The following is a 17,682-nucleotide window of genomic DNA, read 5'->3' as shown; positions in this document are numbered from 1 at the left end:
ATCTGAAGCAATATTATGGAAGTATACTTGATTCTCAAAAATATTAAAGAAAACAAACCAATAATCCTTCTCATACAGAAGGGAAGGTATTGTAGAGATATTTTCTTCCATGAAAATAATTTTAACACAGCTGATCTTTTAAATCATTGCTTCATAGCAGAGTCAGCCTTTTCATCTTAATTCTTAGAGATAACTTGGTTGCTTGAATTTCTGGTGGAAATTATATCTACTCAAGGTAGCCTGACACACCAGCAGGGCAATGATCAGCTCTCTATCTCCATATATTTAGAAAATCCTAGCCTAGAGGTTGAACTTGAAGTTCTTTATCAAACACAAAAGAACTCAAACAAGTGAGTAATCAATTCAAACCTTTTTGTCCATCACTTTAACACTGGCACTTGATTTCAGTCACTCTAAGCCTCTCCTTCCAAGTTGTAGCAAATCTCCAAGGTTTTATCTCTGGTTAGACTTATATCAGTAATTCATCCTTTTAGTGACTGAGTCTAGACCACTTCAACCTTTTCAATGTATTGCCCTAAACTTTGTGATTTTTCTTGACTTTTCTTTTTAATTTTTTGCCTTTTTTTCCCCTTCTATCCCTGAATCATTCACATCTTCCACTTCTTTTAATTCATATAGTTGATATTCTTTGCAGGAAAAACCAGTTCATCTTAAAATATTACTGAAATGAACTTTTGAAAATGTAGTAAATATTGTGTATGTGTAGGCATCTAAAAAAGATATTTTTTAAACTCTTTATTGGAATATAATCGCTTTACACTTTTGTACCAGCTTTTGAGGTACACCAAAGAGAATCAGCTGTATTTATACATATATCCCAATATCCCCTGGCTCCCACCCTCCCCATCCCGGCCCTCTAAGGCATCACCCATCATCGAGTTGATCTCCCTTTGTTATACAGCAACTTCCCACTGGCTATGTATTGTACAGTTGGTAGTGTATATATGTCTATGCTACTCTCTCACTTCGTCCCAGCTTCCCCTTCACCAGCTGCCCCACCAACCCTGTGTCCTCCAGTCCATCCTCTGCATCTGCATCCTTATTCTTGCCCTGTCACTGGGTTCATCAGTACCATTTTTTTTTTTTTAGATTCCATATATATGAGTTAGCATACAGTATTTGTTTTTCTCTTTCTGGCTTACTTCACTCTGTATGACAGACTCTAGGTCTATCCACCTCATGACATATAGCTCCATCTCATTCCTTTTTATGGCTGAGTGATATTCCATTGTATATATGTGCCACAACTTCTTTATCCATTCATCCATTGATGGGCATTTAGGTTGCTTCCATGTCTGGGCTACTGTAAATAGTGCTGCAGTGAACATTATGGTACATGTTTCTTTTGGGATTATGATTTTCTCTGGGTATATGCCCAGTAGTGGGATGACTGGATCATATGGTAGTTCTATTTTTAGTTTTTTAAGGACGCTCCAAACTGTTTTCCATAGTGGCTGTACCAACTTACATTCCCACCAACAGTGCAGGAGAGTTCCCTTTTCTCCACACCCTCTCCAACATGTGTTGTTTCTAGATTTTTTGACGATGGCCATTCTGACCAGTCTGAGGTGATACCTCACTGTGGCTTTGACTTGCATTTCTCTAATGAGTAGTGATGTTGAGCATCTTCTCGTGTGTTTGTTGGCCCTCTGTATGTCTTCTTTGGAGAAATGTCTATTTAGGTCTTCCACCCATGTGTGGATTGGGTTATCTGCTTTTTTGGTATTAATGCTGCATGAGCTGCTTGTATATTTTGGAGATTAATCCTTTGTCCATTGCTTCATTGGCAAGTATTTTCTCCCATTCTGAGGGTTGCCTTCTTCTCTTGTTTATATTTTCTTTCTCTGTGCAAAAGCTTTTAAGTCTCATTAGGTCCCATTTCTTTATCCTTGATTTTATTTCCTTTATTCTAGGAGGTAGGTCAAAAAGGATCTTGCTTTGATGTATGTCGGAGAGTGTTCTGCCTATGTTTTCCTCTAGGATTTATATAGTATCTGATCTTACATTTAGGTCTTTAATCCATTTTGAGTTTATTTCTGTGTATGGTGTTAGGAAGTGTTCAAATTTCATTCTTTTACATGTAGCTGTCCAATTTTCGCAGCACCACTTCTTGAAGAGGCTGTCTTTTCTCCATTGTATATTCTTGCCTCCTTTGTCAAAGATAAGGTGCCCACATGTGCTTGGGTTTACCTCTGGGTTCTCTATTCTGTTCCATTGATCTTCCTTTCTATTTTTGTGCCAGTACCATACTGTCTTGATCACTGTGGCCTTGTGGTACAGATTGAAGTCAGGAAGCTTAATTCCACCAACTCCATCTTTCCTTCTCAAGATTGCTTTGGCTATTCAGGGTCTTTTGCATTTCCATACAAATCATAAGATTTCTTGTTCTAGTTCTGTGAAAAATGCCGTTGGTAATTTGATAGGGATTGTGTTGAATCTGTAAATTGCATTGGGTAGTACAGTCATTTTCACAATGTTGATTCTTCCATCCAAGGACATGGTATATCTCTCCATCTGTTTCTATCGTCTTTGATTTCTTTCATCAGTGTCTTATAGTTTTCTACATACAGGTCTTTTGCCTCCTTAGGCAGGTTTATTCCTAAGTGTTTTATTCTTTCTGTTGCAGTGGTAAATGGGAGAGTTTCCTTAATTTCTCTTTCTGCTCTTTCGTTTTTGGTGTATAGGAATGCAAGAGATTTCTGCACATAAATTTTGTATCCTGCTACTTTACTAAATTCATCGATTAGTGCTAGCAGTTTTCTGGTCGAGTCTTTAGGGTTTTCTATATATAATATCATGTCATCTACAAACAATGACAATTTTACTTCTTTTCCAATTTGGATTCCTTTTATTTCATTTTCTTCTCTGATTGCTGTGGCTACAACTTCCAAAACTATGTTGAATAATAATGGTGAGAGTGGACACCCTTGTCTTGTTCCTGTTCTTAGAGGGAATTCTTTCAGTTTTTCACCATTTAGAACAATGTTGGCTTTTGGTTTCTCATGTATGGCTTTCATTATGTTGAGGTAGTTTCCTTCTATGTTCATTTTCTGGGGAGTTTTTATCATAAATGGATGTTGAGTTTTGTCAAAAGCCTCTTCTGTATCTATTGAGATGATCATATGGTTTTTATCCTTCAATTTGTTGATATGCAGTGTCACATTGATTCATTTGCATATATTGAAGAATCCTTGCATTCCAGGGATAAACCCCACTTGATTATGGTGTATCATCTTTTTCATGTGCTGTTGGATTCTGTTAGCTAGTATTTTGTTGAGGATTTTTGCATCTCTATTCATTAGTGATATTGGCCTGTAATGTTCTTTTTTTGTGACATCTTTGCCTGGTTTTGGTATCGGGGTGATGGTGGCCTCGTAGAATGAGTTTGGGAGTGTTCCTCCTTCTGCTCTGTTTTGGAAGAGTTTGAGAAGGATAGGTGTTAGCTCTCCTCTAACTGTTTGTTACATTTCGCCTTTGAATCCATCTGGCCCTGGGCTTTTGTTTGTTGGGAGATTTTTAATCACAGTCTCAATTTCAGTACTTGTGATTGGTCTGTTCATAGTTTCTATTTCTTCCTGGTTCAGTCTTGGAAGATTGAACTTTTCTAAGAATTTATCCATTTCTTCTAGGTTATCCAATTTATTGGCATATAGCTTGTAGTAATCTCTCATGATCTTTTGTATTTCTGCAGTGTCAGTTGTTACTTCTTTTTCAAAGAAGATATTTTTAAATATAAAGTTTTAGGGCTTACTTTTCTAAATCTGAGAGTTTGCAATTACGTTAACCACTAGGTAGAAATCACATGTATTTCTGTCCATCTCTTGATTTCACTGATGAATACATCTGAACTAACACACAATTGAGTAGCTGATAAATCAAAAATCTAGTAAGGTAGTGCTTGTGGGATAAGTTTTAACTATTTCTGAGTATGACTCTTTGCTGAACTTAAGTAAATGGCTATGTTTTATTATTTGTTTCCTGTTTGGTTGCATGTGAAGAACTCTGCATTGTGGAAAATGTAACTTTAGGCTAAAGTTGTTTGTATAGATTTTGAATCCTGAGGTTAATTTGGTTAGTACATCACAATTGCAAATATCATAAACTCATAATATGCTCCCAGGGTCTCTCAATGAGATTGTTACTGCATAACAGGATAAGAGGAACAATAGTAAGCAGCAAATGTGATAAATGGCCCTTCTCTTTGATATCAAACATTATGTTCTGAGATTTTCTCTTGATTTTCAGTCTTTTCACTTTTATTTTCAAATACTTGCCATTATTTATTTCATTTATACTTGATTGTGTGACTTACTGCATCTAAAGGTCAGAATAGTGAAAATAAGGGAAAAAGAAATAAAATCAGAGTGATTTTATTACCCAGCATGAGTCTATGGTCCTTGCAGCCTGTGTCTATGGCAAACTCCTGATTCTTAGCACGCTCGAATGCCCTTGAGCTCTGCTCTGTGTGCAAGCTAGATCTACCATCTTTTACTTCAACTTACTTCATCTTTCAGAAACATTGGAATTGGATCTTTGTTTTGCTCTGTCTCCTTTCAAAGACATTTGAGATAAAGATGGACTAAAAGTGTTACTTTTTTTTTTTAATGCATATGTTCCCTGGAGTACTTTTCAATTTCCCTCTGTGAACCCAGGTGGATAATTTAAGCAATGCTAGGGTGATTGTTGGATACTAGTTTCCAAGAATGGTAGGATATGGTTTAACTTAGAAGCTCCAGTATTCCAGGCTACTTGGCAAAACATGAAAACATGACCTTCTTTTTTTGTGTAGTTTGGCTCATTTCCAGTTGTTTAACCTAGTTTCTGTCATCCATGATTTATTTTATAAAATAGCCAAAAATAAGTAATTTACATAAAACAATCATTAATATAATTGAACCCTGATACTTGATTCCAGTCAGTCAATTACGTGTGATGAAGTTCAGAAATCATAAGTGAAAATATAGTGAATTTGTGCTCATAGAATCTCTAAGTAATACAGTCATTTGAAGACATATGCGGATAAAACTTGCCTTTAATTCTCACTACTGAGACAGCATTTTATGGATTTCCTGTCAGCACCCATCCTATTCTGGAAACAATCTTAAAGCAAGTTTTCCTCTTTTTATTGAAACTTAAGCTTGGAAACATCTATGTAGTTTGAGAGGTGATAAACTAGGACATTGTTTGTTGGTTTTTGGTTGATGGCCTCTTCCTTCATCGGTAACATTAGCAAAGTGTTCAGTGCAGAAGAGAGTCTCAAGGTACTTTTATTCTATATGAATACTTTTATTCTATATGAAAATATGAATTTTCAAACAGAGCTTTGCAGGCTTATGAAATGCAGATAAGAACAATGGTTACATTCAATCTTCTTCACATAATTTTTGAGCCATTTTTCATATCATGTGATAACAACATACACTGTACTAGATGATGGGCAGTTAGTTGTATACACTTCTTTTTAATGGGGCGTCAATCTGTGTCTCGCCTTTTTTGCCTTCCTGTGATCAATACTTTGGAAACTTCATACAGCAGTTAGTACCTAGCTTGTTAGACAAATTGATTTTTTTTAAACCTTGAGCAGAAATACATGGTTTTCATTAAGATTTCTCTTTTATGTTGCTATCAGTAAGCTTGTATGCATTGAAATATGTTTAATATTTGAATATTGGTCTTTCGCCGTTTTTTCAGTGTCAAAACACATTGATTTTTCAATAACATCAAAGGCAATTTGGAAAAGGAAGGAAAGATAAAAACAGTACATGTTAAATATTAACAAAAAAACTTTTCTTACCTGCCAAAATTTTTATGTATACTATGTTTATTAAGTGGTACAAATAAAAGTATGTAATTAGGACATATATGTTATGAATGTTTATCTTTATACAGTTTAAAGAATGGATATTCTACGTCTCTGGAATAGGACTGTTCCCCCAGCCTCTGGAAATAGGCAGAGTAACCACATACCTTCATCTTCAATCATCTGTCCTTATACCTTTCCAAAATCCCACCAAGGAAGATGTTTTAATCGATATCATACTAACAGGTAAGTTGTTTTTCTTTTACTTTACATATGCTATTTTGTAATTATTAATCACACTTATTCTGTCATAGAGTGCAAGGATTTTAGAGGTAGTGGACACTTTGGGGATCCATTAGTTCAACAACATCATTTTATTAAAGAGAAAATTTAAGGTGTGAGAGATGATGTATCATGGCCAAAATCACAACTCAAAATGATGGAGCCAGAATCAAAAATTAGAAATCTAGCACTGACATTTATACATTACCAAATGTAAAATAGATGGCTATTGGAAACATAGGGAGATCAACTTGATGATTGGTGATGAGCTAGAGGGGTGGGATAGGGAGGCTGTGAGAGAGGCTCAAGAGGGAGGGGATATGGGGATATATGTATAAATACAGCTGATTCACTTTGTTGTACAGCAGAAACTGGCACAGCAGTGTAAAGCAATTATACTCCAATAAAGATCCAGAAGAAAAAAAAAAGAAATTAGAAATCTGTGTACCAAGTCAAGTTCTTCTAATCTTGTCTGGAAACCTGAATATGTAAATTAGTAAATTTGTACAATTCTTATGATAGTACTCAAGTATGCCAATGCTTATTCCTCAAAGTTTATAAAAATTCCAATGTTCTAATTTTGTTTCATTTGTCCCTTTTCTATATAAATAGCATATTCGGGTTAAATTTTGGCTCCAAACAGGCTTGTTCCTTTTTTCATGTCATATTGAAGATGCATGTTTTTCAATTCAAGTGTGTGAAATGTTTCTTCACTTTGTACTAAATGACCAAATAATGTGGGTCTGAAATAAAAATCAACTCATTATAAGTTTTCTGAAACACATTTTAAGTCTAATGTTGAACATTAATAATTTTAACTTTTCAACTATTTTTTACTAGTTGAAAAGTTAAAATATCCATTTTATAAAGTTCAATTTCAAGGCTAACAGGAGCACATATGTTAAGGTTTTTGATGTAAATAACCAATTTACTCTCCAGAATGGTTATCCTGTTGCACTTCATGCTGCCATCAGGAATATATTACAGACATAACTACCTATTTTCTTGAAGCTCGTAAGCCCTGAGTATCAGCATTCTCCTTAATTTCTATCAGTCTTATTGTGGAAAAATTGTATCTTATCATCATTGCAAATTTTCTATTTTTTATTAATGCTGAAGCTGAACACTATCATTTACCTGTTAGAGTTCTCATCTTTCCTGATCATCTCTTCATGCTCTCGGTATAAAACAAGAAAAATTAAGAACATAATATCATCTCATGTAAAATTCCCTTATGAATGCTTTGGTTATGATAAGAAGGAGAGACATGCTGTTTAGTAAAACTTGATTGCAGGCTCAAGAAAGTGAGCATTTTAATGTGGAGGAGGCTTGAGCATATATATAAGCAAAAGGAAGAAGCCAGGGTTGAGCAAGAGTTAAAGCCATAAAAGACATAGGGTTTAACTGATGGACCAACGCTCTGGGAGGACTGGGATCAGAGTTGAGGTAGAAGGAAGAGCCGTGAACAGGAGGGGCATTTTTACTTTTGAATAGGTGGAGGTAAGCTAAAACAAATATGAATGTAGATAAATTGTAGGTAGTAGAGGGGCTTTGGAATTAAGAGCAGTTGGGTTTATATTTTCATCTGCTGAGAAAAGGAGATATACTAAGAGATTTGAAGAGTGGCACTGTGGGTTGAAATAGCTGCTGTAGGGAAAGGAAAATGGAGCTGATAAAATTCAAATAAAAAAGGTATTATATTTGGCTGGGATTAGAAACCACAAATTCATGTAGGCGCCAAGAAAATAGGTGTACCAGATGTAGGGCTTAGAATTCCTGGTGTGCGAACACATAAGGCTGGTTAATGGAACTTCCCAGGGAATGGATTTTTCAGAGCAGCTGCATAACTGTAAGTGTTATAAAAGCATATTGAATCAAGATTTTAACATTAAAATAAATTGTGAAATAATTTGTGGCTTAATTTTCTTTAACTGGTCATAATTCTTTTCTACTATATAACAGGAAGAAACAATAAGCTTGATAATTAAAAATGTATTAGTCTTTTTTAGTTTAACACAGTCTTTTTTAAGTAAACTCGCTCTCTCAGGTGAATGTTTAGATGCTTAGGTTCTCCCCCTTCTTCCTTCAACTTGTGGAGACTGGGAACTAAGAAAGACGCTGACCTCTGATATCTTTGTCTCTTCCACTTTCTCCATTAATTTATGAAAAGATTCCCCCTTTCCTTTTCTTGGTGAAGGAGTCTCTCTGTCACTCTGTCATAACCTCCTCCTTCTTTCTTTTGTGGACTCTATTTTTTTTTCCAGCCACCATGTACGTGTCTTCTTATAATCATATTTCTTGGCAATCTGGCCTCATAATTTGGCCACAAGGAAATATGACTGACAAGAATAAAAATATTTAACACATATGCCAAATATACTCATTAGAAAAAGTACTACATTAATACATTCTCATTTAAATATTTGTAAATGTCTTAAAATTATTTCATGATGGGAAGATACAATACCTTGCTGTCTTTCAAAAGAAGATGTAAATGTTCCTGCAGATGCTATAGAATTCACAGAATCACCTTAGGGAGGTTGATAGGAAGACTCATCACATAGCACCAAGACAGTGGTTGATGCGTGTGAGAGATCCCACAATATTTCAGATCCTGCATTCCTCATCTCTCCTTTAGATAGATAGATAGATAGATAGGCAGGCAGACAGGCAGGCAGGCAGGCAGGCAGGCAGATTTATAGATATTTAAGATATATAGAAGAAGATATCTTTCAAAATTCACTGTTTTTCCAAGAAGGCAACATTTTTAGAACTGTAAACTCACTATCAAACTTTTATATTATCCAATTCTGTAACATCTTTTCTTCTGCTGATATCTTGGCTATTTTCATTTTAATCACTTCTCTCAGATATATTTCCCTTTGATATTCAAATAATCTATTAATTATGTTTAATTAAATTCTATTCAGTTCTTTAATTCTACTGTGTGTTGTCCCTACATTCTTTCAGTTGACCATTATGCAAGGCAAGGTATCAAAAAGATTATATTTGAGGGGTCCATTCATATCTTGATCTATACCAACTTGAACAAGTGAATGTGATAGTGTGGCTAGAGAGGAGATGGCCTAAACACCTGGAGAATACTGGAGATGTGTCCAAAGCAAACCATTAATGAGTCCCATGAGGACCAGATGCTACAGAAAAGCTTTCAAATAGCCTAGAAAACTAGAATTTGTTATGCATCCACTGTGTACCACACTTAAGCTCTATAAGTGTGACTATACCCAGTCTTTACAAAAAAGACTCTTGGAGGTTTTTTCAGTGTAGAACCTGAGGCTTAGAAATTCTTCAAAGCCATGAATAAGTGATAGAACAGGTTCTTGGACTCATCGTGTCTAGCTATCTCCTCCAGGACCATTTCATGGTCTTTCTAAATTGTCTGCTTACAGGTGGTGCTTGATTAACAGATGCAAACTAGCATATATAGGGTGGATAAACTATAAGGTCCTCCTTATAGCACAGGGAACTATGTTCAGTATCCTGTGATAAGCCATAATGGGAAAGGATATGAAAAAGAATGTATATATACGTATAACTGAATCTCTGTGCTGTACAGCAGAAATTAGCACAACATTGTAAATCAACTATACTTCAATAAAATAAATTTTAAAAAATAAATAAAAAATAAAAGCCCCATACTGATAAGGCTCTAAAGAAAGGCACTTGCCCTTCTTTTTTGCTTCCTCCCCCCAGATCTCAGGGAAAGAGGCCTCCTATCAAAGGACCTCAATAAATGCCCTTGAGTACCACTCCTTTCACATTTTCTCAGGCCTCCCTGCATCCTATCAAAGGACCTCAATAAATCCCTTGAGTACCACTCCTTTCACATTTTCTCAGCTCTTCGGGACTCTCTCTTTTTAACATTGCCATCAGATCCTAGCTCTGCCTCATGTACATATGCTTGGATTTCCCATGTTGGCTGCCTTGTTCGGCCAGGACATGTTCCCTTCCTCAGTGCCTGGTATCCATGGACTCAATTACCACAGTCCTCTCTCATCAGTAATTATGCCCTCCACCCCAGCTGCCTGCTCTTAAGTTCCCCTCCTACTTAGCTGGAAATAAAAGTGGAAAAAGGGAAGGTAGCTGTGAATGGGAAGCAAGCATCTGAGTTAAAACATTAGAAATTAGGGCCCAGTGTACACATTAAGAATTTAAGGACCCATGTCCGTTGTATGTATGTGTGTGCCCTTGCTCATATAACCATATTCCAAATTTATGTGCTTGCTAATTTACATGCTTTTTAATGGCAGGTGTTATGTTAACTCATAGATTTGCTCCTAACTAAATGAGTATTTCAGTGTTGGCATGTTTGTTGATAAAGCAGGAGTTGAATATTCAGTCACTATTTATTGAGCATCTATTTTGTGCTGAAAACTGTTATATGCATATCTCAAAGCTACCACATATGTGGGATATATGTACAAACAAATATATACACATTGTATTTTGATTTTGTGTGGTATTCTACTTGTGAAATATCACTATGGGTTATATACCTAAAAGTTGCATAAATGAATGAAGCAGTAACTGATGTATGCAAAGTAGTTGTTTTGATTATTTCTATTAAAGTAGCTATAGTCTTGAGATTATTTGATCTTTTACTTAATACAAATTTGAATGCAAAATTAGTGATTTGATTCAAATGTTTAAGTATAAGTGAATTATTTTCCAGACATTAGTAGTTTTATTGAAGAGCAAAACAATAACAACAGGGATAAAGGTGTGCATACCAGTTAACATAATATATTAGTTTTACAAATATCAGCTTCCATTTTGAGGGTTGATAAAATATAAACAAGGTACTGTGTTGAGTTGTTGTTGACTCAGGTTGATTATGACCATGGGGTTTACTAGTAGTAAAGTAATAAAGCAAACAACATAGCACAGTTATGATAAATTAATCACATTTACAGGATTTAGAGAGGTAATACCCAGTGCATTTGATTTCACATGTTAGAATTAGTTTATGAAAATCTCGTCCCTGGAGGCCCTCTGAATCTTATCTAAAGTACCTCCAGAGTTGAATAAATATTTATGTTAAATATGTAGTGATCATTGTACATTGACAGGCAGGGAGTGCATAGCTTAATACATAAGAGAGATAAATAGGTGTAAGAAAATGTACCATACTCCCAAAATCTCTCCCAAATTCAGACAGTCAACTATTTAAATATTTGAATTAATAAACATCACTGGAAGATTTGAGATTGGTGGGCAGGAACGTTACAGTATCAAGTATATAGCAGTCTATCTATACCTTAGTTTAATTGGATTATTTGTATTACTTTGCTTTGTTCACAACAAATAGCTAACACTTATACTATGGAAAAGTAGACATGAAATTATTGTTATGGCCACTTTTCAGACAAGTAATCTGAGACTCACCTTGCTTATAATTAATTATTTTTAGATACTGTTTGGGAGCCTTAATATTTAGAATTCCTTTTTTCTCATTAGTAGCTATCAAAATTCAGTGAGCAATAATTGGAAACTTATCAAAATTTAGATCCTCAGGTTCACACTTAGTTATTCTGATTCATTATGTCTGGGGTAAGACCGTACCATCACAAGGTATTCCAATGTAGGTTGTCAGAAGACGGCACTTTCAGAAATGTTGCTCTTTACGCAATGGTCTTAAAATATATTTTGATATCATACACCTCAATTTGTAAATATTTTTCAGCATTCACTTCAGTGTATGCATATTTACTTGTGAAATATTTACATATAGCATTATCATCTCATATATTTAATGTCCGTAAAGCTTATCTCCTTTCCATAGAGAATTAAATATAAATATAATTTATAATGTTTTCCCCATGACCCCGTAGTTCAACTTACACAAATCCCACTTTAAAGATAATAAAATGTGCTTCCATTTAATTAAAGCTATAGGAATTTTTTTTTTTGCATTTAGTCTTTAGTCCCCTCCCCCCAAGACACAAATTTTTATTTTGAAAAATGTCACACCTACAGAAGAGCATAATACAGTGAATAGCCCTGTATTTTTCATACAGATTCATCTATTTCATAAGTTGTTAACTTTTGGGGAACTTGCTTTATATCCTGTCTCTATCTGTAGAAATATAATTTCATCTCTAAAGCATATATGGCTTTAGAAAAAGGATTTTCTCCAACATAATTGCAATGCCATTATCATACACTAAGATTTAACATAGATACATCAATATTTTTAAAATACACTCCACAGTAAAACTCCTCCAATTGTCCAAAAAATGTTCCTTATAACTTTTTAAAATGTTATCTTTTTTTCAATCTGGGATTCAGTCAAGGATTATTCATTACATTTGGTTTCCAATCTGTTATATCTCATTTCATCTAAAAATTCCCTTCTACCTTGTTTTGTCTTTTGTGATATTGGTATTTTGGAAAGTCCAGGCCAGTTGTCTTGTAGAGTATTTCATGTTATGGGTTTCTTTGTGTTTTATTTTCTGTACAAAAATTTCTGTGTCTTTATTTCATATTACATATCTTGGAGGTCATGTGATATTAAGACATATAGAACTGGCCTAAATACATTTACAGCTCCATAGTGTTACACTGTATTGATGTATTTTGATTTATCTTATCTTTGTTTCTTCATTATTCAATTCAGACTAAATATTTTAATAAGAATATCACATACTGTGTACTTCTCATTGCAACACATCAGGAGACACAAAGTCCCATTATTGGGGATACTAAGTTTAATCACTTGGTTAAGGTTGTGTCTGCCAGATCTTTGTATTGTAAAGGTTATCTTTTCCCCTTATAACTAATAAATAATGTGGGGGAGTGATAATTTGAGACAATGTAAATAACCTCTTCCCTTACAATCCTTCATTTGACAGTTTTAGTGTCCTTTCAGATTTGCTACCAGTATGAATTATTATGTTGTATAGCATTAAAAATAATTATTTCATACTGATACCTCCTATTCCGATCCTACACCAAAGGGTTCTTCCTCAATTCACCTCATTTTCTCTTCTCTCACATGAAAAACCTGGCTCCCAGCACATCAATTCAGTACCCATTTGCTCTATCATAGCCGTATACACCTTATATTTTCTAAATTACTATATTCTTGCAACTACCAAAAATAAATAGAAAGAGAGAGAGAAGAAAAGGAAAAGGAACTGAAAACTACTAAATAAAACTAAAGCTATCTTTGCAGTTGCTTTTTCCTCCTGGAATCAGTCAGAGAACTATGGCCAAAGCATTCTTTAATTAATTCTTTATTCTGTATAGTTTTGTTGTCAATTTATATAAAGATGGATTCTTTAATTTTTAATTTGAATTCAGTTTTAGCTTTGCTTTTTCAAACTTTCTAAATTTATTTTTGAATTTGTGAAACATATTGTTCAAAACTCAAAGCTATATGAAAAGTTCTACCTAAAGAAATCCCATTCCCATAACTCAACCATCCACCACTTTCTCAATCAACCATATAGATGACCATCATCATTTGATTGTGATGTATCCATACTGTTTATTTTTGCAAAAATGAGTATATATGAATAAATGTATATATACACACATGGTTCTGTTTCATCCTCTATCTTACATAATGATAGAATACTGTATAATTTCTTTTGCACCTTGCTAACTTCACCTAATAATATGTCTAGAATCCTAGTAAAATAGTTAGTGGACATCCTTCTCATAGATTTTTATGACTTTTTGGTACCTCAGGTTTTTTGCTGCACTATTGTTTAAACACAACTAGTCTCCAGTACATAGATCTTTTCATTATTTCTAATAATTTGCTATACAGATATACCCCAGTACATATTGCTATACAAATAATGCCTTTGTATATTTAAGGTATATTTCTACAAGTAGTATTGATGGACAAAATGGTAAATATATATACAATTTTACTGTATATTACAAAAATCCCCTTCTTAGGGGTTGTAACACTCCCATTCCTTTCCAAGGCATCAGCTGATATTTAGTTCAATATACTTAAAATTATAAATGTCTGTGCTGACAGAGATTTTTACTTTTTATATGTGGTAGCACTAAAAGCAGGTACTTGTTATGTAGCCCATAAGCATATTTTGAATAATTGATTTTTGCATTTATTAGTTTAAATTATTAACATTGCAAAAGTGTATCTTTATGCATGTGTAAGTATTAACTACTACAATCTATTTTTAGGTGGTGGGTTCACACAGGCTCTCAGTAATATCTTTTATTTGAATAGTTTAAATTAAAATTCCAAAAATGTATGAGTCATTTTATAATATTTTTGAATATTATAGAGAAAACCATTAATACTCAAATATGTTCTTCAAAAATGCCATTTAAATCTCATCTTAAAATGTACTTCAAAAAAATGATCATCTGAGAAATTTCCCATTAGAAGGAAGTTTAGATTCTGTTTCAATCTCCACTCATGTTTCCCCTCTTGAATGTGACATTGAAGTGTAATATCTCTTCATATTTTGATTAGGTCAGGAAAAGCCCAAGCGTCTCGTCATGGCTCCGTTCTGGGACAGCTACCTCAAAGAGACTTCTGCCTTCAAGATTAGCGGTCTGAGTCACACAAAAGGTACAGGATTTCTGCCTTATATTCTGTCATTCTATATGCTGTCACATTTCAGAGATGATGAAATGTATGTCCTGTTGTCTTAATAAATATTTAATGAAAATTAAATATAGAAGTTAAAAATTTTGACACAAATTTTAGTAAGTTGATAGAAAAACATGGATAGTATAACCTTTACATATAATCATTATATCTTCACTTTTTTTTTCATTCCTTAACACATGAATACAACTTGCAAAAAATTTTATCTCTGAGATTTTGAATGGTTGAATGTCACAGCACTTAATACATAAATGTGTGAGCCAAAGAAGATTTTGGAACATTAAAAATACCTAGTGTGCTAAAGCTGCTCACACTTATGAAAAATAATTCCATCTTGGAAAGCTGACAATGCCCTGAAAATGTATTATAGGATATACATGTATTAGTCATCCCAGTTGCATGTTGATGAATAGGGAAAAAAATTTAAGGCATAAGAAATGAAGTTGCTTAAAAATCTAAAGCTCACAAAATATGAATTTGCTTAAAATATTTTTCATTACAAAAAAAATCATAATTATTGTAAATATGATAAAATACGAATTATCTTAAAAATTAATATGAAAATAATGACTAAAATTGGTAACTACTACCAACATTCCAATATAAGTGGGTTCATGACTTTCTTTTATATTTACTGTCGTCATTTGTATCAGCATCTTGAATCTCATTAATTTATTTCCTTTGATGCTCACAACAACTCCATGGTATAGGTGTTATTATTATCCTTATTGAAGCAAGGAGATAGCAGTTCAGAAAAATTAACTTATACAAAATCAAAACAGTTGTTTACTGGCAAAGCCAAACTACCATATGTCTGATTTCAGCATCTTTGTTTTCTATTTCTTGGCAATATATTAAAAGGAGTATGAACTGCAGTTCACAAAAGAGGAAGTACAGATGGCCAAAGAGTGACTGAAAATATGTTCAAAATCACTAATATTCAAATAGATGTTGTTTTAAATGATAGCCAGCTAAGTTTTCTTTTTCTTTCTTTCTTGTTTCCTATTTCAATGAAACTGTGATGAAATTGGAACAAACACTAATTAGGGGAGTATAAATCACTACATACGTTCTGAAAAGCACTTTGTGTAATGTATTTAAAGAAACAGACAAAATCACCTTTTTGACCCAGTAATTCCAATTCTGGTGAGATCTTTTCAAGCAATAATCAAAAGATGGATTATTTATCCACAGAGATGTTTGATATTGAATTATTTATAACAGCCAAAAATTGGAAACCACCCTAATGCCCAATAACAACTTTGTTATATTTGTAGTAACCATTTGTATGTCTGCTTTTATCTTAATTTTACTTATGCATTAAATATATGAGACATTTTCTTTTTTGTTTTTTCTCATTTCTTCCATTGATTCTACATTTTCAAAGCCTTTCTACATTTGAATCAATTAAAGATTCACCTCTAATTTCTTTTTTTCTTCTCCCTTGTTTAGAATGGGGAAGGAGATATAGGTAGGTAGGCATCTTTTTCATTTGCTTCTTTAATTCATCCAGATTTTGCTTTTTGCTATGTAATTACAATCCAATTTGATCTCCCTTTAATTAGTAAGATTTCTATCTTTTAATTGAATAATAATTATTATTCTGTTGTTATTTATTTTTTTCAATATGACATCCTATATTCAGATCATATATATTATACTCTGTTACATAGATCTGTATTTCAGGTCTTGTTCCAGTGCCATACAATTTAAATCCTACAGGTTTACGTTTTCTTATTTTATTTCTATTTTCTCATTATCATTTAAATCATTTCTTTCCTTTTATAATCTATTTATCCTTCTAGAAGAAAATTTGGAACAACATTTTAACAAGTTCCAAAAAGTCCCAATAAACATTTGATTGAAATTACATTAATCCTAAATTTGGAAAGAACTACATCTTTACAATATTTAATCTTCTTATCCAGGACCACTTACTTCCTCAATATTTTCAAGCATAGTATTTATAAATATTAATGAAGTTCATTTTTGCGTGAAAAGAAAAGTTTCCAGTGGCAGTACTTTTATTTGAGAAATACAAATAATGGGTAAAGGTGGTCGAAAGGTCAATAAATTAATAAAATGGCAGGGAATAATCCACTCTAAACATAGAGTATGGGAATTATGGAAATTATTGTTTCTTTTACCAAAGTCAACAATCTTATTGCATTAATTTATCAAATTTTCATCTTTGTTTACTAATTTTGAACTACTTATGTATTGAAATGGCTTTGCTTATTGTTTATTTCTTTTTTTATTCCTGGTTCTTTATTCTGCAGCAAGTGATTTTTAAGATATTTTCAAATTAAAAGCTAACTAAATAATCCAGTTAGTAATTATATATAATGTAATTACTATGCAACACAGAGACCAACATTTTGTGTTCCATTTGAAAATATGAAAAATAGAAAAATTATAGTTTCTTTTTTAAAATTTTGCTTTGAATATTTTAAGGCAGTGCTGTTTGGTACATAGCTATTTATTTATTTATTTGGCTGCGCTGGGTCTTAGTTGCAGCACTCAGGATCTTCATTGCCATGTGTGGGGTCTTCATTGCTGAATGCGGGATCTTTTGTTGCAGCATGCAAACTCTAAGTTGTGGCATGTGGGATCTAGTTCCCTGACCAGGGATCAAACCCAGGCCCCCTGCATTGGGAGCGCAGAGTTTTAGCCACTGGACCACCAGGGGAGTCCCTAAATGTACTTTTTAAATTATAATTGATATTGTTCTTGCTGTCTTCAAATAGCTTTCAAATTTAATGCAGTCTTCACTGGATTTTTCAACTAGCAGTGGACACCGTCTGTGTAGTGGGTTGACAGTTCAAAATATAGTCCCTGCTGCTCTATATAATAAAATCTTCAAAGGGGTTTGTTTATTTTCAAGACACTTCTTATTTGCTCTGGTATTCTTGCATTGTATAATATTAGTGTTAAGGATGTCCCTGATGATTTGGGGAATATAAAC

General features: G+C 33.4%; 1 protein-coding gene across 1 annotated transcript in view; it reads left to right on the top strand.

The window, feature by feature from the left end:
* The window catches only part of CFAP47 (cilia and flagella associated protein 47), a 474,307-nt gene that overhangs the window by 374,494 nt on the left and 82,131 nt on the right, over positions 1–17,682 (top strand). Inside the window, exons 57-58 of the mRNA XM_057717674.1 lie at positions 5,911–6,067; positions 14,580–14,678. Of these exons, the coding sequence (XP_057573657.1) occupies positions 5,911–6,067; positions 14,580–14,678 (256 nt within the window). The remainder of the gene's footprint in view (positions 1–5,910; positions 6,068–14,579; positions 14,679–17,682) is intronic.

The sequence above is a fragment of the Hippopotamus amphibius genome, chromosome X (genome assembly GCF_030028045.1).
Source record: "Hippopotamus amphibius kiboko isolate mHipAmp2 chromosome X, mHipAmp2.hap2, whole genome shotgun sequence".
In the NCBI taxonomy this organism is placed as follows: domain Eukaryota; kingdom Metazoa; phylum Chordata; class Mammalia; order Artiodactyla; family Hippopotamidae; genus Hippopotamus; species Hippopotamus amphibius.
This window is presented reverse-complemented; position numbering and strand designations above follow the sequence as displayed.